General features: G+C 36.0%; 1 protein-coding gene across 1 annotated transcript in view; it reads left to right on the plus strand.

Moving 5' to 3' along the window:
• The window catches only part of ERO1B (endoplasmic reticulum oxidoreductase 1 beta), a 33,218-nt gene extending 19,806 nt beyond the window's left edge, over positions 1 to 13,412 (plus strand). The window contains exons 7-16 of the mRNA XM_069800694.1: positions 362 to 482; positions 573 to 619; positions 1,725 to 1,736; positions 2,587 to 2,613; positions 4,073 to 4,165; positions 4,308 to 4,554; positions 5,434 to 5,503; positions 7,132 to 7,218; positions 8,698 to 8,831; positions 9,720 to 13,412. Coding sequence (XP_069656795.1) covers positions 362 to 482; positions 573 to 619; positions 1,725 to 1,736; positions 2,587 to 2,613; positions 4,073 to 4,165; positions 4,308 to 4,554; positions 5,434 to 5,503; positions 7,132 to 7,218; positions 8,698 to 8,831; positions 9,720 to 9,780 — 899 coding nt within the window. The 3' untranslated portion in view covers positions 9,781 to 13,412. The remainder of the gene's footprint in view (positions 1 to 361; positions 483 to 572; positions 620 to 1,724; positions 1,737 to 2,586; positions 2,614 to 4,072; positions 4,166 to 4,307; positions 4,555 to 5,433; positions 5,504 to 7,131; positions 7,219 to 8,697; positions 8,832 to 9,719) is intronic.
• The last annotated feature ends 1,612 nt before the right edge of the window (positions 13,413 to 15,024 follow it).

Genomic DNA, 15,024 nt, shown 5'->3' on the forward strand with positions numbered 1-15,024 from the left:
GCTGGACAAATAAACCCTGAATTTGAAGCCCATTTAAAACAAAATACTGTTCATTTCTTAGCATAGGTGAGAGAACACATTGCATGACAAGTGTGTATGGTGGAGTTGAAGAAGCCACATAGAAGGTGGTCAGATGTTGTAGAAAATATGGCCACATGAGAGACTTTGGAATAAATTACTTTTGAGCTTTCTATTTAGTATGTATATTGCTGTATTTTTATGTACAAGGCATTTCTAATCCAACTGGAAGACAGAATAGTATTATATGAGACCTTTTATTTATATTTAATTCTGCGTGACTGTTTTTAAATCTTTTTTTAACTGATTGGTTAGAAAATGTAACAAAAGGTTTCCTATTTAGATGAGAGATCTCCAGATGCACAGTATGTGGATTTGCTGCTGAATCCAGAACGTTACACTGGATACAAGGGGCCTTCTGCTTGGAGAGTGTGGAACAGCATCTATGAAGAAAACTGCTTCAAGTAATTTGGACGGAGAGGAAGCCTATTTCTTATACTTGTGCTTCAACTTGGCTTAAAACTGATTTTTGTGTTTTCTAACTTATTTTCTAGGCCTCGATCTGTCTATCGTCCTTTAAATCCACTGGCACCTAGTAGGGGTGGGTCTTGCCTGTTTTATTTTCTAATGCAGTTCTTTTAACATAGTGACTTTTTAAAATTTCCTCTGTAGAAGTAGTTGTCCATTTTCAATATTTAGAGTAAGGTTTGTGATACTTGATTACATACATGCTTAATCTTATGCATATGAGTAGGCTTATTAATGTCAGGGGAGCTAACGTGAAAACTAAAGTAAGTCTCAAACTGTTTAGTAAGTGTTAACGGTAATTTTCCAATGTGGATGGGAAGGAGTTAAAGTTCAACAAAAATTCCAGCACTTGTGTATTCTTCCCTTGTGTTTTGGTTTTTTTTTTTCCTAGAGCATTTAATTTAATCACTTTAGCTCATAGTCATCCTAGTGTAATGTAGCTGTACATTTTCCATCCATAATGTTTAGGTATTACAAGTGTACAAATAATTGCATTATTTGAAGAAAGAATGGATACTTAGGAAGGCTGTTATCTGCAAGAATGTTTAAAAAAAAAAAAAAGAAAAAAGAGTATGCCAATGACTTGGGTTTTAAGTTTTCAAATTTAAACTGAAAACTATAGCCTGGTGTTCCAAATTAACCAGCTTTCCCCTGTCAGTGTGTCTCATTTCCCTTAAAAATTAACTATTAGCCAATAGATTGAGTTGGAAAACATCACCACCCATTAGAAAATCAAGATAGCTTTTAGTAATTATAACTATTGAGATAATATATTGCTGGTACATACATACAAATAAAAAGAATTGTAAGAGCAGTTTAACTCAGGGATCAGAATTTCAGAAAGGAACACTGGTCAGATTGTTGAATAATGTGAACTGAAGAAGACTTCCTAACTATCTTTCTGAAGCTAAAGCATAGCTTTCAAGAATGTGTAAATCAGCTGCTACTAAGATTTCAAATTCTTTGTGACTTTCATTATTATAATGTATTTAGTCTGAGGTGATCTTGAGGAAGAGGATGGGAAGTAGCCTGTTTTTTTGTATATTAAGTAAGGTTTCTTGCACCTTTTCAATGTTTGTAGTAAAGCCTGTGTTTCATTACTACTTTGCTGTGGAAATTATCTTTTTAATGCTTATGGATTTTTTCTCCGCCCCCCCCCCCCCCCCCCCCCCCCCCAGGAGGAGATGATGGTAAGTCACCTTATTTTGCTTGACTTGCAGAAATGAAGTAAGCATTAAGGAGTTTTGGACATCTGATTTATTCATTTTATTGCTGTTGTATTAGAGGGCAGTAAGGGTATGTTTTTATGCAGATGATTGATCAGAAAATGTTTTTATTGGGATAATTCTTTCATTTGGAGTAGGGGGAAGGAGTGAGTAAGAACAAAATACAGTTTTGTTGTTGGTTCTTATCCTTGTAACAGAATATGTCTTGTGGTAATGTTATTGGCGAGATAACTGGAGATGCATAAATTAAAAGATTCTTGGGTCTCCTCTAGAGCCCCATTGATAGTGATGTCAGATCCCTTAAAAGAAGAGGGACAGGTTTTTGTGTACTTTCTTGAATGTCCTTGATTTTGGGAAGGTGGGGAGAGAGTGGGGAGAAAAAGCATTTGGTCTGTCTACAGTGAGACAGACTTTAAGGTTTTTCAGTCAACTGAAAGCTCTCAGGCAAAAGATCTAAGCCTACAGGAACCCTTCAGACAGTAGCAGCCAAGTTAAAGGCTATCAGATATAATTACATTCTTCCAACACGTCTTTCACCACTAGTCAATGTAATCAGGCTTGTGCTTCTGTACACTTCTGAATGCCCTGACCAGTAGCTTAGTCATGCTCATTCTTGTATTTCTCCTATTCTGACCCCAACAGATTTAAACTAATCGTAAAGTTCAGCCACTTAAGTGCCTATTCTCACTTTAACAGCTAAATTATTTAGCTTTATGTCCAGATGGCAGCTAATGTTAGTATGCATAGTAATATAAAGATACTGTAATGTTGAAAATGAATACTCTTCATTTAACTATATACTTTGTATTTACAGGAGAATCTTTCTACACATGGCTAGAAGGTAAAGGCTCTTGGATAGGTTAATATAATGTTAAATTCACTAGAAGAAACACTGTAGTATTTCTTTTCATCTCCCCAAATATTTTTCATAGTGTAGGCTTTTTAATAAGTTGTGCAGAACTTCTGAGTGTCATTCAAAGAATATTTTTTTTTCTTGAGGGTCTTTGGAAATCTTCTCATTCACTTAGATGGTATACTCCTTAAAGCCTTCAGTGTTTCATCTTTTATAAAGGGGGAGTTCACTTCAAACCAGTTACTTGGAATTTTCTGCTCATTTTAGGCATTTAAGCAGGGACATTACTATTAGTAACATTGCTAAGCATTTTTATTTGAAAACAGCTTTAAAAAACATTAAAGTTTTTGATGGTTCTGTTCCCAGTATATAAGCTAACATAAGTATAATGTGTGTTCAGAAGGCAAAGCAATTTGCTTTTTATTAATATTTAAATGGAAATTATTATTACAGTGGTAGCAATCAAAATTGCATTTTGGAGGTGTGCAGAAAAGTAAATGAGCTAAATGTACTTAATTTCAAACTTAGTTCACTCTGACTTTCATAAGCCTTTACTTGTCTAGTTGGAAATCTCTAACTGGTGCTGTTGTAGGAAAGCGTACAAATTTACATGCTTTTTAAGATGTGATGTCTGTAAATGAGGCCAGATCTCAGCCTCACAGATAGGCGTCACCATCAGCTCTTCCTGCTTCTGTTTGTGGAGATTAGAGTGGCAGGGAAGTCACCCAAACTTATCTTTGAGAAAGGAGCAAACTCCTGAATTCCAAGTGTAGTCTCTGTCTCTGGGTCTAAGTGGTATTGTTAAGTAATTTCTGCATTTAAATTATATTTTAGCCACCCAATGCCATTGCATTTCTGTTTACACTGTAGAAGTCTGTATCTATCAAAATAATATTTTTCAAGGTTTTGCTCTGTGCATTTAAATCTTCAGTGAATTTACAGTAGAGCTGGGAACAAATATTTTTGCTGTTTTCCAATGCCATAAGGTTTTCTGGGGTTTTTGATGTTTTTCTGTAAGGTCACTACTCTCTAATTCAGTAGTAGCTTTAATTCTAATTAGGATGGGTCGGAGTATAGTTCTGGTTTCCAGACTGTCAAAATTCAAGACTATTTCAAATTTATTGCTCAAACAATGTAAGCATCTTATTTTTGTGTGGCAGTTTATCTGTACTAATTGACCAGGTACTTATTTGACTGAATTTATTAGAACACTTAAAATAACAAGAAATGTCAAGCTTCATTCTTAGTACTTCTTTATATAAAAATTAAGAGGTAAACTTTTCCTGTGATGGATATAAGGGCTTATTAACAATGCTGAAGTACTATAATTGTAACTCTTAAAATGTAAGTGATGCAGACTTGCATCACGGAAATGTCAAGGTATATTCATTTTAATACATTATTTCCAGTATTTAGTTTGGGTCTGTTTGTCTTTTTTCCTGGACAGGTCTTTGCCTTGAGAAAAGAGTGTTTTATAAACTCATTTCTGGACTTCATGCTAGCATCAACTTGCATCTGTGTGCAAATTATCTTCTTGAAGGTAATTTAAGTCTAGGTAGATGGAATTCTACAATATCTGTAATGTTTGGGTTTTTCTGAAAATTTTTGATGTATACTTAGTTGCTTTCTTTTTCTAAATATGTATGTTTCACTCCCCCTGCCTTTTTTTTTCCTCTGTGTAGAAACCTGGGGGAAGCCTCGCTGGGGACCAAATGTGAAAGAGTTCACTCGCCGCTTTGACCCTATTGAAACAAAAGGAGAAGGACCAAGGAGGCTCAAAAATTTGTATTTCTTATATTTGATAGAGCTGCGTGCTTTGTCAAAGGTTGCACCGTACTTTGAGCGTTCAGTTGTTGACCTTTACACTGGAAATGGCCATGAGGATGCTGAATCTAAAGCTCTCTTACTAGATATCTTCAGGGATACAAAGTAAGGCATAGGATTTTTTTTTATCAACTATTTGAAATTCTCAGTTATATTCGCAAGTGAGACCAGATGACTCCTTGATAGTATAGGACAAGGAGGAGAATGGAATGAAGAAATAAAATTAAGTAATGGGAGAGAACAAGAGTCATTTGTACATTTGATAGGAAGAAATGAATATTTTTGAGGTTTGAATATACTGATCTTCAAAAAACAAACACACCCCCCACCCCACCCCAAACAAAAAAAAGAAAAACCAAAACAAAACACACACACACCACCCTGGGCTACTCCTTATTTGTTGCTTTTTCTGATTCTTCAGTGTAAGATGCACGTGATCTATTTTGAAATGGAAAATAGTACATGTAGTCTTTTAACAATCCAGTGAGTAATCCAGCTTTTATCATAGACTTAACCTCTGGGGTTTTAGCCATCCCTTCTTCCTTCTGTTTACTCTGTAAGGTTATTTAGTCCAGTTCCTTTGCTCACCTTCTCACTATTTTTTGTGATTGGTGATGTGCTGTGTGGCTTCATTGCTGTCCCTAATCATAATCTTGCTAGGTATTTGAGATGTGGTGAGACAACAATCAACTGAAAGGTAAATATTAAGATAATTTCAATATATATTAGAAAGAAATCTTGATAATTGGAAATAGAGTGAAGAAAACTCTCAGCAAAACTGTAAATTACATTTCATGTTACAGTGATTGAATAGTAAAACTGATAACATTCAGTAAATTTTTCTAAAAGCCATTCTGCAAAGACTAGGAACTCTGAAAAATATTTTACACTGATGGCATGCTCACCAAGCTTGATGGAAGTTTATGCTTCCACTGTAGTTTATGCCAGCATTTGTTTTTTGTCTTTGCATTTTGTCTTTATTAGGTCCTTCCATATGCACTTTGATGAAAAGTCCATGTTTGCTGGCGATAAAAAAGGAGCCAAGTCATTAAAGGTAAAGCTAGTTTTCTGAATGACATCCAAAATACTCATTTTGGAATTAAGTTGTGTTATTGTAGAAAACCTCTCTACCTACCAGAAGCATACTGCTGAGCGTAGAAAAGGCAGGGATAAAAACTTACACAATTGTATCTGAGGCCTCTTAATCTACTTTATAGTAAATGAATGCAATGTGTTGTCCTGAGCCAAGCAGACCGAAATCTGTGATTTAGTGCCTTGGGTCTGCTGTCAGGACTGTGGTTAGGCAAATGAGTTGAATTGGTATTACCGGTAGATGTAATGGTGTTTTTAAATAGAGTATCTGTGGACACATATTTAGCCAACAGTCACGAGAGCATTCCAGACGCCTTTAGAAGGCCTTGAACAGAATAAACAAGAAGACAAAAAAAGAAAGATGCCAATTAGAAGAACACAGGTACGCATTCCACAATAAAGGGAACTTGGCACAAACAACCTCAATTCGGCAGTTTATCTTGACCAATTAGACTGAGACAAGTTTCGCATGTTTTAGTTAGTATAACCAATTATGTCGTATGTTTATGCGCGTGTACAGTGTTGATATAACCAATCATTAAGTAAAACTAGGCGCATGGACAGTGCGTGAATAATGTGTGTAACCAATAGTAAAATAGCTAAACGCATGTACGGATGTAACCAATGTATAAAAATGATGTGTGATGCTCTAGTAAAGGGTCTTCAACTATGATCATATTGATCTGTCGTTGAGTCCATGATTATGCTCCCACAAGTATCTGTTTCACATAAGCATCTGAAAAAAAGTGGTTTGCTTAAAAAAAACCAGATCCCTTATATAGTATGATACAATATAATATAATACAATATTACACTTAACATTAGAAAAGCATAGTTCCTAGACGTGGGAACCTAATGCGAATGCTGTTACTACCTAGCAACTTCCAGTGCTAACATGCTGGTGTTCAGTTTGGTGTGCACTACAATTCCACAGTTGGAGTGTGGCTCAGTAATAAAGGTCTGTTTTAATACTTGTTAACACTTTTCATACTTCAGTAGTAGTATGTATTTTCACTAGCATTAGAAAGAATGCTGTTACAAAGGTGCCAGTAGTTTATCAGCCCAGCTAGTGTTTTTCTGACCTTAAATATTTGAGATCATCTGAATTAGTTCTGTGGTGTGCTTGCTTCCGCTCTCACTGAAGCTGCAAAGCAACAATCTACCCATAGCTTTAGACAGGAAATGTCTTTTGTGAGTTGTAACTTGTTTGCCTGTTTGTCAGAAAGGTAGGTTAGTTCAAAAAGGATTTGAATAATGGAAGAAACATTGGGCAGGGACACAGATACAGTACTTACAGCTCAGAAAATTTTGAGAAAGTTGGTAGAAACTCAGTGTACAGAATCCAAGCATTACCCTGCATGTCCTGTATTTTGGGGGTTTTTTCGAGGAATTAACAGTTAACAGTGGCTTGGAAACAAGATTCTGGGTATGTGGACCTTTGTTATGGCCTGACCACATAAGGTAGTGGTTTTGCTCAGTTTTAGTAATAGAGAGTTGATATTCTAGTGGTATAGATTAGTTAACCTTCTGGTTTTGTAAAGCTAAGAGGTACTTTAAGTAAACCTTTTTTATTTTGTGTTTAACTGATAGGAAGAATTCAGATTGCATTTCAAGAACATATCCCGCATAATGGATTGTGTTGGATGTGACAAATGCAGGCTGTGGGGCAAACTGCAGGTACAGTTTACTTTGTGTGTGTGTGGCAGGGGGGAGGTTAGAAGATAAGCATCTATTTCAGTTTGGCAGGATGCCTCTTACATTAGCATTCAGACTTCTTGTACATGGTTGGTCTCTGATATCCTTACCTATATATTAAAAATAGACATATGTTTAACTCACTGTTAAACAATTTTTAAAAAATTGTTTAAAAAAAAAATCTTTATTTTGTTTAGTCAACAGCTGTTTAGTTTACTGAAAGGTATAGTTTGTATTCTCTGAAAAAAAAATGTATTAAAAGCAGATGCTTTATGTCAGTCTTATGGAAAATCAATATCTTATCTGTATTCAGTGATCAGATGAGCCTTGTAGAATCACCTGTGGTAAGCCTTCCTGGAAGTACAGCACTTGCTTAATTGTTAGAAAATCCAGCATGAGATTTAACTCCACAAATTGAGGCATAAGAGAAAGAAGTAATTCATATTTTCACAATTTATGCAGAAGGCAGCAAATGAATGCAAAGGTGCATAGTAAAGCTGAAAGTTGAAAAACAGTTTCAGTTTCTGGACACTTACTATTTTTATTTATCAAGAACAAGATTTTAAAACTCAAGACTAATGTTAAGTCCAGACTGAGAATAGTTGTTACTTTGGGGTGCCTACTGTACTATACTGCTGCATAGCATTAAGCTTATCAGAGTTCAGTTTTCAAAGAAATTTATAACATCAAAAATTTGGTGTTCTCTGCTGAATTTCCAGAGTTCTGCCTACCCTGTCCTAGTTAATGCTTCTGATCTACTGCTGTTTTTTCCTTCTCTCACAAAATGAAATAGGACCAGATTTCCTGACCTACAAAAGTCTCTGGCAGCCAGCCTCAACCACTTTTTGTCAAAATCCAGTGGTTGTTTCTGTAGCCCAATTAAAAGGGGAAATAAGAATAGTTTCTTCTGGTTTATTTCTGAATAGAAAATAGGGGTTGAAACTGAAACTGCCATGTCTGCCATTGGGACTGGAGATGAAAAAAGCAGAAGCGTTGTGATACCTCGTAATAAAACCTGGTTTGACTTTGAAGGGGGGGTGAGGGGAGAGGAAAAAGGGAGATCTGATCCAACTGCAGCTCCTGCATCAGTGGGGCATCTGTAAGGTAAGGGACAGGATGGAGCTGGAAGTGTTGTAATAGGCATGTTTTCATATGTATGTGCTGTGGCTCAGAAGAAAAGAGATGGAAAAGGAAGAGATGAAAAACATGAGGATGAAGAGCAAGTATAGCTGAGGAAGCAGATGTTCTTATTTAAGTGACTGAACCTGGTACACAATTGATGGCATGCATTTGCATTAGTGTCCTGGTTTGTGTGCAGCTCTTTGGGTTGAGGGAGTGTCAATATATAAGAATTGGTTCTACAGTTTGCCTGGATTAGATAATTCTTAAACTTTTTTACAGTTTTCTGAGCGTTCGGAGGAGTGATCTTATTGATGTTAAAACACTGGACTTTTTTTGTAGACTCAAGGCTTAGGAACTGCTCTGAAGATCTTGTTTTCTGAGAAAGAAATACAGAGCCTTCCTGAGAATAGCCCATCAAAAGGTTTTCAACTCACGCGTCAAGAAATAGTTGCTCTTGTAAATGCCTTTGGAAGGTAAGTTTTATCATTTGTGTAGTAGAAAAACTGTACAACTTCAGTGTCAACACTCAAGGTCTGTGGAAAGATGTACATGTAGCTGTAGCTTTTTAGAGGCTGAATTACTATGAGTGATACTGATAAACTTAATGCCATCAAACTGAGTATGTGGAGTGTTGATTATTAGCCTTGGTCATCATTCTGTGTTTGGATCTAATTCATCTCTTTATCTCAAGTCTCATAAATTCCATCTTTCTCTTAAACAGATGTAAGCATTAGACTTTGAATGTGTCTCCTCCTTTTTGAACACTGACTACAGCTGTTCTACATTTGGTATTTCTGTTTTAAATGTGTCTATGTAAAAAGTAGTGAAAAGGAAGAAAAATACTTGGAGATTTTTTTAACACTTAACTGTCATTTATCCCTTAGGCTTTTGGATTTTTGTGTATGATATGATTATTTTTGTTACAATTTTAGTTTTGATTAATTTTTTGAAAATTTAGCCCAATCAAGTGATGAAATAAAATGTTTTAACAGCTTTAAAAGATGTGTAGAACTTGCTTTGTTCATCATGCTAGTTCTTCAGATCTTGACTATAACAATCTGTTCCTCTTTAAAAGAATGTAATAAACATTATTACCTCTGGTTAGAGATTTTTAGATGTTTAATGAAGTCGGGACAATTAAACATATATATAAACTTTAATACCTGTAATATGTTATGTAAATATAACGGAGAGTCAGATAGGAGATCTTTTGAGGGAAAGTCGTATCTTAAGCGTGTTCATCTTTGGAACAGAATTGTGTTTGAAAAAAACACCAGACAAAAAGCCCCCATGGAAGATGATGATTTGTACTTCTCTTTCGCAGTTGACTTACTAACACCTAAGGGTTTTTTGTTTTACAGGCTTTCCACAAGTGTAAGAGAGTTGCAGAATTTTAAAGTTTTATTGCAACAAACTAGGTAATGAAGGCCTTTGCACAACCCATTAGTGAAGACCATTTACGTGGCTGCATTGAGCAGAAGGAACTGATCCTTACAGGACTCACATGAACTGATAAAAAGTAAAATCAAATACCAACTTGAATATTTATGTTTAAACTAGGAATGGTTATTAATTAGAAAAGATATTTATGAATGAAATATAGAGTTTTTAAATGTGTAAATTATGCTGATCTGTTTATTTTTTCTCTGCTCACAGTTCTGTTGTACTGAAACTTCATAAACTTTGTTTATTTCCTTCTCTTTCTGAGACAGTTGTTTTATATGAAAACATATGTACCTCCACCCTGACTTGGCCTGAGAGAGGTGGTTCACCTCTCACCTCATCCCAGTACTGAGCTTCAGTATATTCTGAGGATTGGGTATGCTGATTCTGGCTGTCTAAAAGAAAAACAAACAAACAAACCCCAAACAAACCAACAGAAAAGGAAATAATGGACTTGTTGAGTTCTGACTTCTTACTGTGATAATGAAACTTACTTAAAAATAGGAAACTTACTGAGCAGAAAATTTTATTTCATACCGAGCTCCTTTGCATCATGCTGATACCAACTTTTTTTTCCTTTTGTGCTGCTTTTCAGAATTTTCTTTTTTCTTTGAAATAACTACTTTGTCTCTGATGCAGCACAGTTGGAAGTGACTATTCTGCAGCCCCTTGGTGACCTGCATTTGCTTGGGGGTGGGGGTCAGGGCAGGGGGAGATGGTGCTAGAGTGCTGCTAGCTGAAAAGCCTCAGTCAATCAAATTTGCATGTACCCCATTTTATTTTCTAGATTGCAATCACAAGTTCAGTTTCCAGAAATCATCTTTTTAATTTCTAAAATATTAAAATAGCACACTTCAATCTCTGACCCCTGGAAACAGATTTGTTCTTTATGGGTTGTGTTTTAGTGCTATGTTTAAAGGTCAGTGTAAAAAGTAAGAACTTGGTTTTATAGTCACTTTTAAAAAAAGATGCTTTTTAAAATTCATAATCACACTGACATTTAATACTGCATACTCTATCTATGCAATCCCTCACTGTATCTCCTTTAAAAGCATATTCAATGTAAAAAAAAAACGGGTATGTTAATAACATAACTTTCATGAAATAAGAAATTACTCATGTATCATTGTCCACAAATGTCAATGATAACTGACCATTGTCCAAAACAGAATTCAGAAACAGCACTACTGATTAGTAGCAACCAAATATTGGTTTAAATTTAAAATGAAGTAATTTTTTTTTTTAAACCAGCCTGTTTCAAAATGAAGCTAGGAGTTATGAATGTAGGAAGTGTTGGTACAGTGTAGATACATCTCTTGTTTTTAAAAATAAGTCTTCACAAAATGAAGTGCTCTTAAACATTTTTCACCCTACCAGATATTTAGTGACCTGTTTATATAATTGATTGTAACTGTATCGGCTTCCATAATGTGGTCCTTTACAGCTGAGATTTTCTGAAAGCTGGAATACGCTCTATGTCCTTTGTTTCCAGACTAGCCTCAAGTTTCTACCTGACTGGAAATGAGATAGACTATCCTGCTGACACTTCCTATTATAAAAAAAATACTGTTTCTCAACTAAACCCTCTTGAGTCAAACTGGGATAAGCTAAATGAAAGATAAGAAAAAAAAGGGGGGGGGGGGGAACCAACAACAAGACAACCCCCTGAGTTTTGGTGATAGTTGCACAAATTGGCAATGAACTGGTATCCAGTCAGAAGTTCTGGTTTAAGCCAGTAGATAATTTAATGTGGTGTTAGAGAAAGCTGATGCTAGTCTGGGGATGTTATGTTCTCACCTAGCAGCCTCTCTTGCCTGTGGGCACCCATGTCTGAGCAAGTCACCACAGGCTTCCTTCTTCTAGTTAATGGGGAAGAGCAGGTGATTCCTAGGTGGATTCATCTGGCCTATTCCGAGCTCTGTATTTGCACCCTAGAGTTTATTTTTCTCCATTAAATTGAAGTGGCAATCTAGGTAACTAGCCCAGATGTGAACAGCTGTGTTTGGTACATGAGTTACACCCTGACTATCTAACTCTTCTGAATAATTGTATATATTGAAAGAGTGTGGTTTTCAGTTGGCCATTAATTCCTTGCTTTTTGGATTGACCTGCAAGGGCGGAACCTGTAGGCTTACTGTGTGAACAATGCTGTATAGTTGGGATTTATCTGTATTGTTATATATTACAGTGCCTAAAGCTTTAGGCAGGATTTTCTAGTTGAAAAAAAAAAAAAAAAAAAAAAAAAAAGGTGTTGTCTGCGCTGCCCCAGGAAGGACCCGAGTCTCAGAATTGTTTCTTCCCTTTTTCCCCTTGCTTTGTGGGGAAACTGAATCGCTTCCAGCCTTCTCCTGGGGATGCAACTTGCTTTTTTTTCTTTTTTTCCACCTGTGCCTGGCTAAGATCTATGGACACTGAAGGAGCATATCACATACTAGCATCATGCACTTGCTCATGGGACAGGTGAGAGATTCAGGCACGCAGATCCTGGACACCTGCTCCTTGCAACCCTCATGGGCACAATGCAGGCAAGGTTAATACCGTTGGGTAAGGACATAAAAAGATGGGAAGCTTTTCTTCTTTTCCTTTGTTTCATGAAAACACAGGAGTGCAACAGAACAGCAAATTCCGTGTGTGGGGAAGTTCTGTTGCGTTTGAAGGTACATCTTGTTTGGTGATCAAATATGGAAGGTGTTTTACTTCACTATCATTATAGAAATAGGACATAAAATTTTTTTCCTGTTACAAATCTGGTTGAAACAATTTTCCTGTCGCTGTTTTTCTTACTGTATTTGATGTACATTCTGTGACTATGCTGCCTATGAAGTTTTGCCATGTGAGTTGGATGACTTAGTTCTTTATATGTTAAATTTTAGAAATTTACAGATCCATTTTTATACTGAAGAATAAGGTTAGTTACACTGTCCATGACCTGTAAACTATTTTAAAATCCAGCTCCCTGTTGGGAGATCAGCTTGTCAACACTGTCTGTTGTTCATTTCAGAGTAAAAGTGCATTTCCTTGTACAAATGACACAATGATTGTAATCCCAGAGGTAGTGAGAAGACAAAGACAAAAATGTTTCATTTTTCTTAAGTCATGAAGACTTAGGTGAAATGGTAAAGGAGACTTGGTGCAAACTGCATGGGTCAAATGTAGGGCACTGTTGCTGAACAACTTGCTCTTCAGTGCCTGAGGAGGGAGGTGAGAATGCAGATTTAAAACAGTGAAATACAGAGACTTGTGTAAGCTGGAACAACAAAAGCGTTTTCCTACTTCAGCTGACGACTTATGCTGTCAGTCATTGTATGTGCATGAAATACACTGTGCCACACTTTCTTGAGTTGTGTTTTGATGGTTGGGTCAACTATCTGACCTTGCTTTGTGCTTTTCTGGGAAATGACCTGTAATATGTTGTAAATAATCTAAATGCTTATGTTTATAAAGTAGCAATCAGCAATTCCTCACTCTACAATTTCTCCATATACCTAGCCTATTAAAGATATAATATTTATTAAAATCAAAATTGGAACTGCTTACTGAGATCTAAACACTTCTGAATCTTTGCTATGTTTGAATCTATGAAATGCGAATTAAAGTATTTTCTGCTACAACTTCTTTTTGTGAATGTAATTTTTGGGGTTTCACTTGAAATATTTTTTACTTTTCATTTACATTTCAACTATGCTTGGTAGAAATTATGTAACTTAAATTATTTACACATCAGTCATTTAAGCTTATGAGCAGGCATTCATTCTCACTTACATTCATCTTTTGAATGGAATTAAACCTGTGTCTCTGTTGCTGTTTACAGTGCTTTGTTGTGTGTTAGCACATCAGAAATTCATGTGGCAGAATTACAATATGTTTCTGTATGAATATGGCCAAATTTAGCCACTGTTTAAGTCCAATTGTTTTAAAAAGCAGAAAGGCTTATTTTGAAATGAAGCTTGGTCTGTTTTGTTCCTTTCTCAGAATAGCTTATAAAATCAATTTTGTAAATATTTTTTCTGTTTGGTTCACCCAGTGGGGCTCTTCATGTGAAATTATTTCCCTTAAAGGGTTTCTGCAGCTCTGTTTCGTTCCTTGTATGCATTTTTAACGAATTACCTTACTAGAAATTTGATACGTGTATTTCATCCCCAGTTTAGGTAGGTAAGTACCTGTTACCTGGGTGATGATAATTATAGTGATTTAATTTAAATTTAAGATCTTACCTTTCACATTGCTTAAACTTCCTGTGTTTGAAAGTATTTAATTCATTACTATGATTGGTCATAGTCACTTGTCATTCCAACTCTTTTGCACGCATACCGTGGCACAGGGATTAAGCTTGTTTTAGGCGCAGAATTCTCATAATTAAATTTGTGCTGTGCAGCTCTATCTACCGTGAAGAAAATGTAATTCCTGCAGGCTTTTCTTGCACTAGGTCTTCAGGCAGTTTTGTACAAACATGATTGTAGAACTCCAAAGGATTTAATAAAATTTCTGTTCATTTCCCTGCCCTGTGGCACCTTTTTTTAATCTCTGACTGATAGTTTAACTAGCTCTTTTTCTTCAATGAACATTTGGGAAGATGCAAAGAAACTACTGGAAGCTTTGGAGGGCAAACATTTGGCAGAGTGCTTCTGCCAGAGGCAGGGCTTGTGCTCTGATTTTACCACAAACGTCCCAAAAACCAAAGAGCATGTGGAAGATAGCATATGCATGTGGCACTACTATGCTTTTGGCTCCCAAGCAGTCCTGATCAGACTTACTCCCTTCCCTCCTTTTTTTTTTTTTTTTTTTTTGCTGTATATCCTCTGTGAAACATATACAAGCATTCTCTACTGCTTTTACTTCCTGAAGTTAAACACAAGGAAAACATCAAGGCTGTCCACCATCTGGGGATGCTGTAGTACACCTCAAAATGAACTACTTTTCTAGAAGTGAAAATTACTGTAACAAATATGTTTTTCTTCTAGGGAAATGTGGATTGAATTACAGTGCTTCATGGGGGGAAAGAGAAAGAGAGGCTGGGGGTGCAGAGCTCTTCATAGTAGACCGTACCAGTCAGTACTCTGCACAATAAAAAGACCTGAAGAAGAGTTAGGGTTCCTGCTCACCTTAGATTAGTAATAATTATTTTTAGGCTTACTGTGTGCAAATGTCATATATTAGAATGGTATTTATCCACCATTTCCACCACAAACCATCCAATTTTTCCCTGCACATACAAGGCTGAAG

This window comes from Haliaeetus albicilla, chromosome 13 (assembly GCF_947461875.1).
Source record: "Haliaeetus albicilla chromosome 13, bHalAlb1.1, whole genome shotgun sequence".
Lineage (NCBI taxonomy): Eukaryota > Metazoa > Chordata > Aves > Accipitriformes > Accipitridae > Haliaeetus > Haliaeetus albicilla.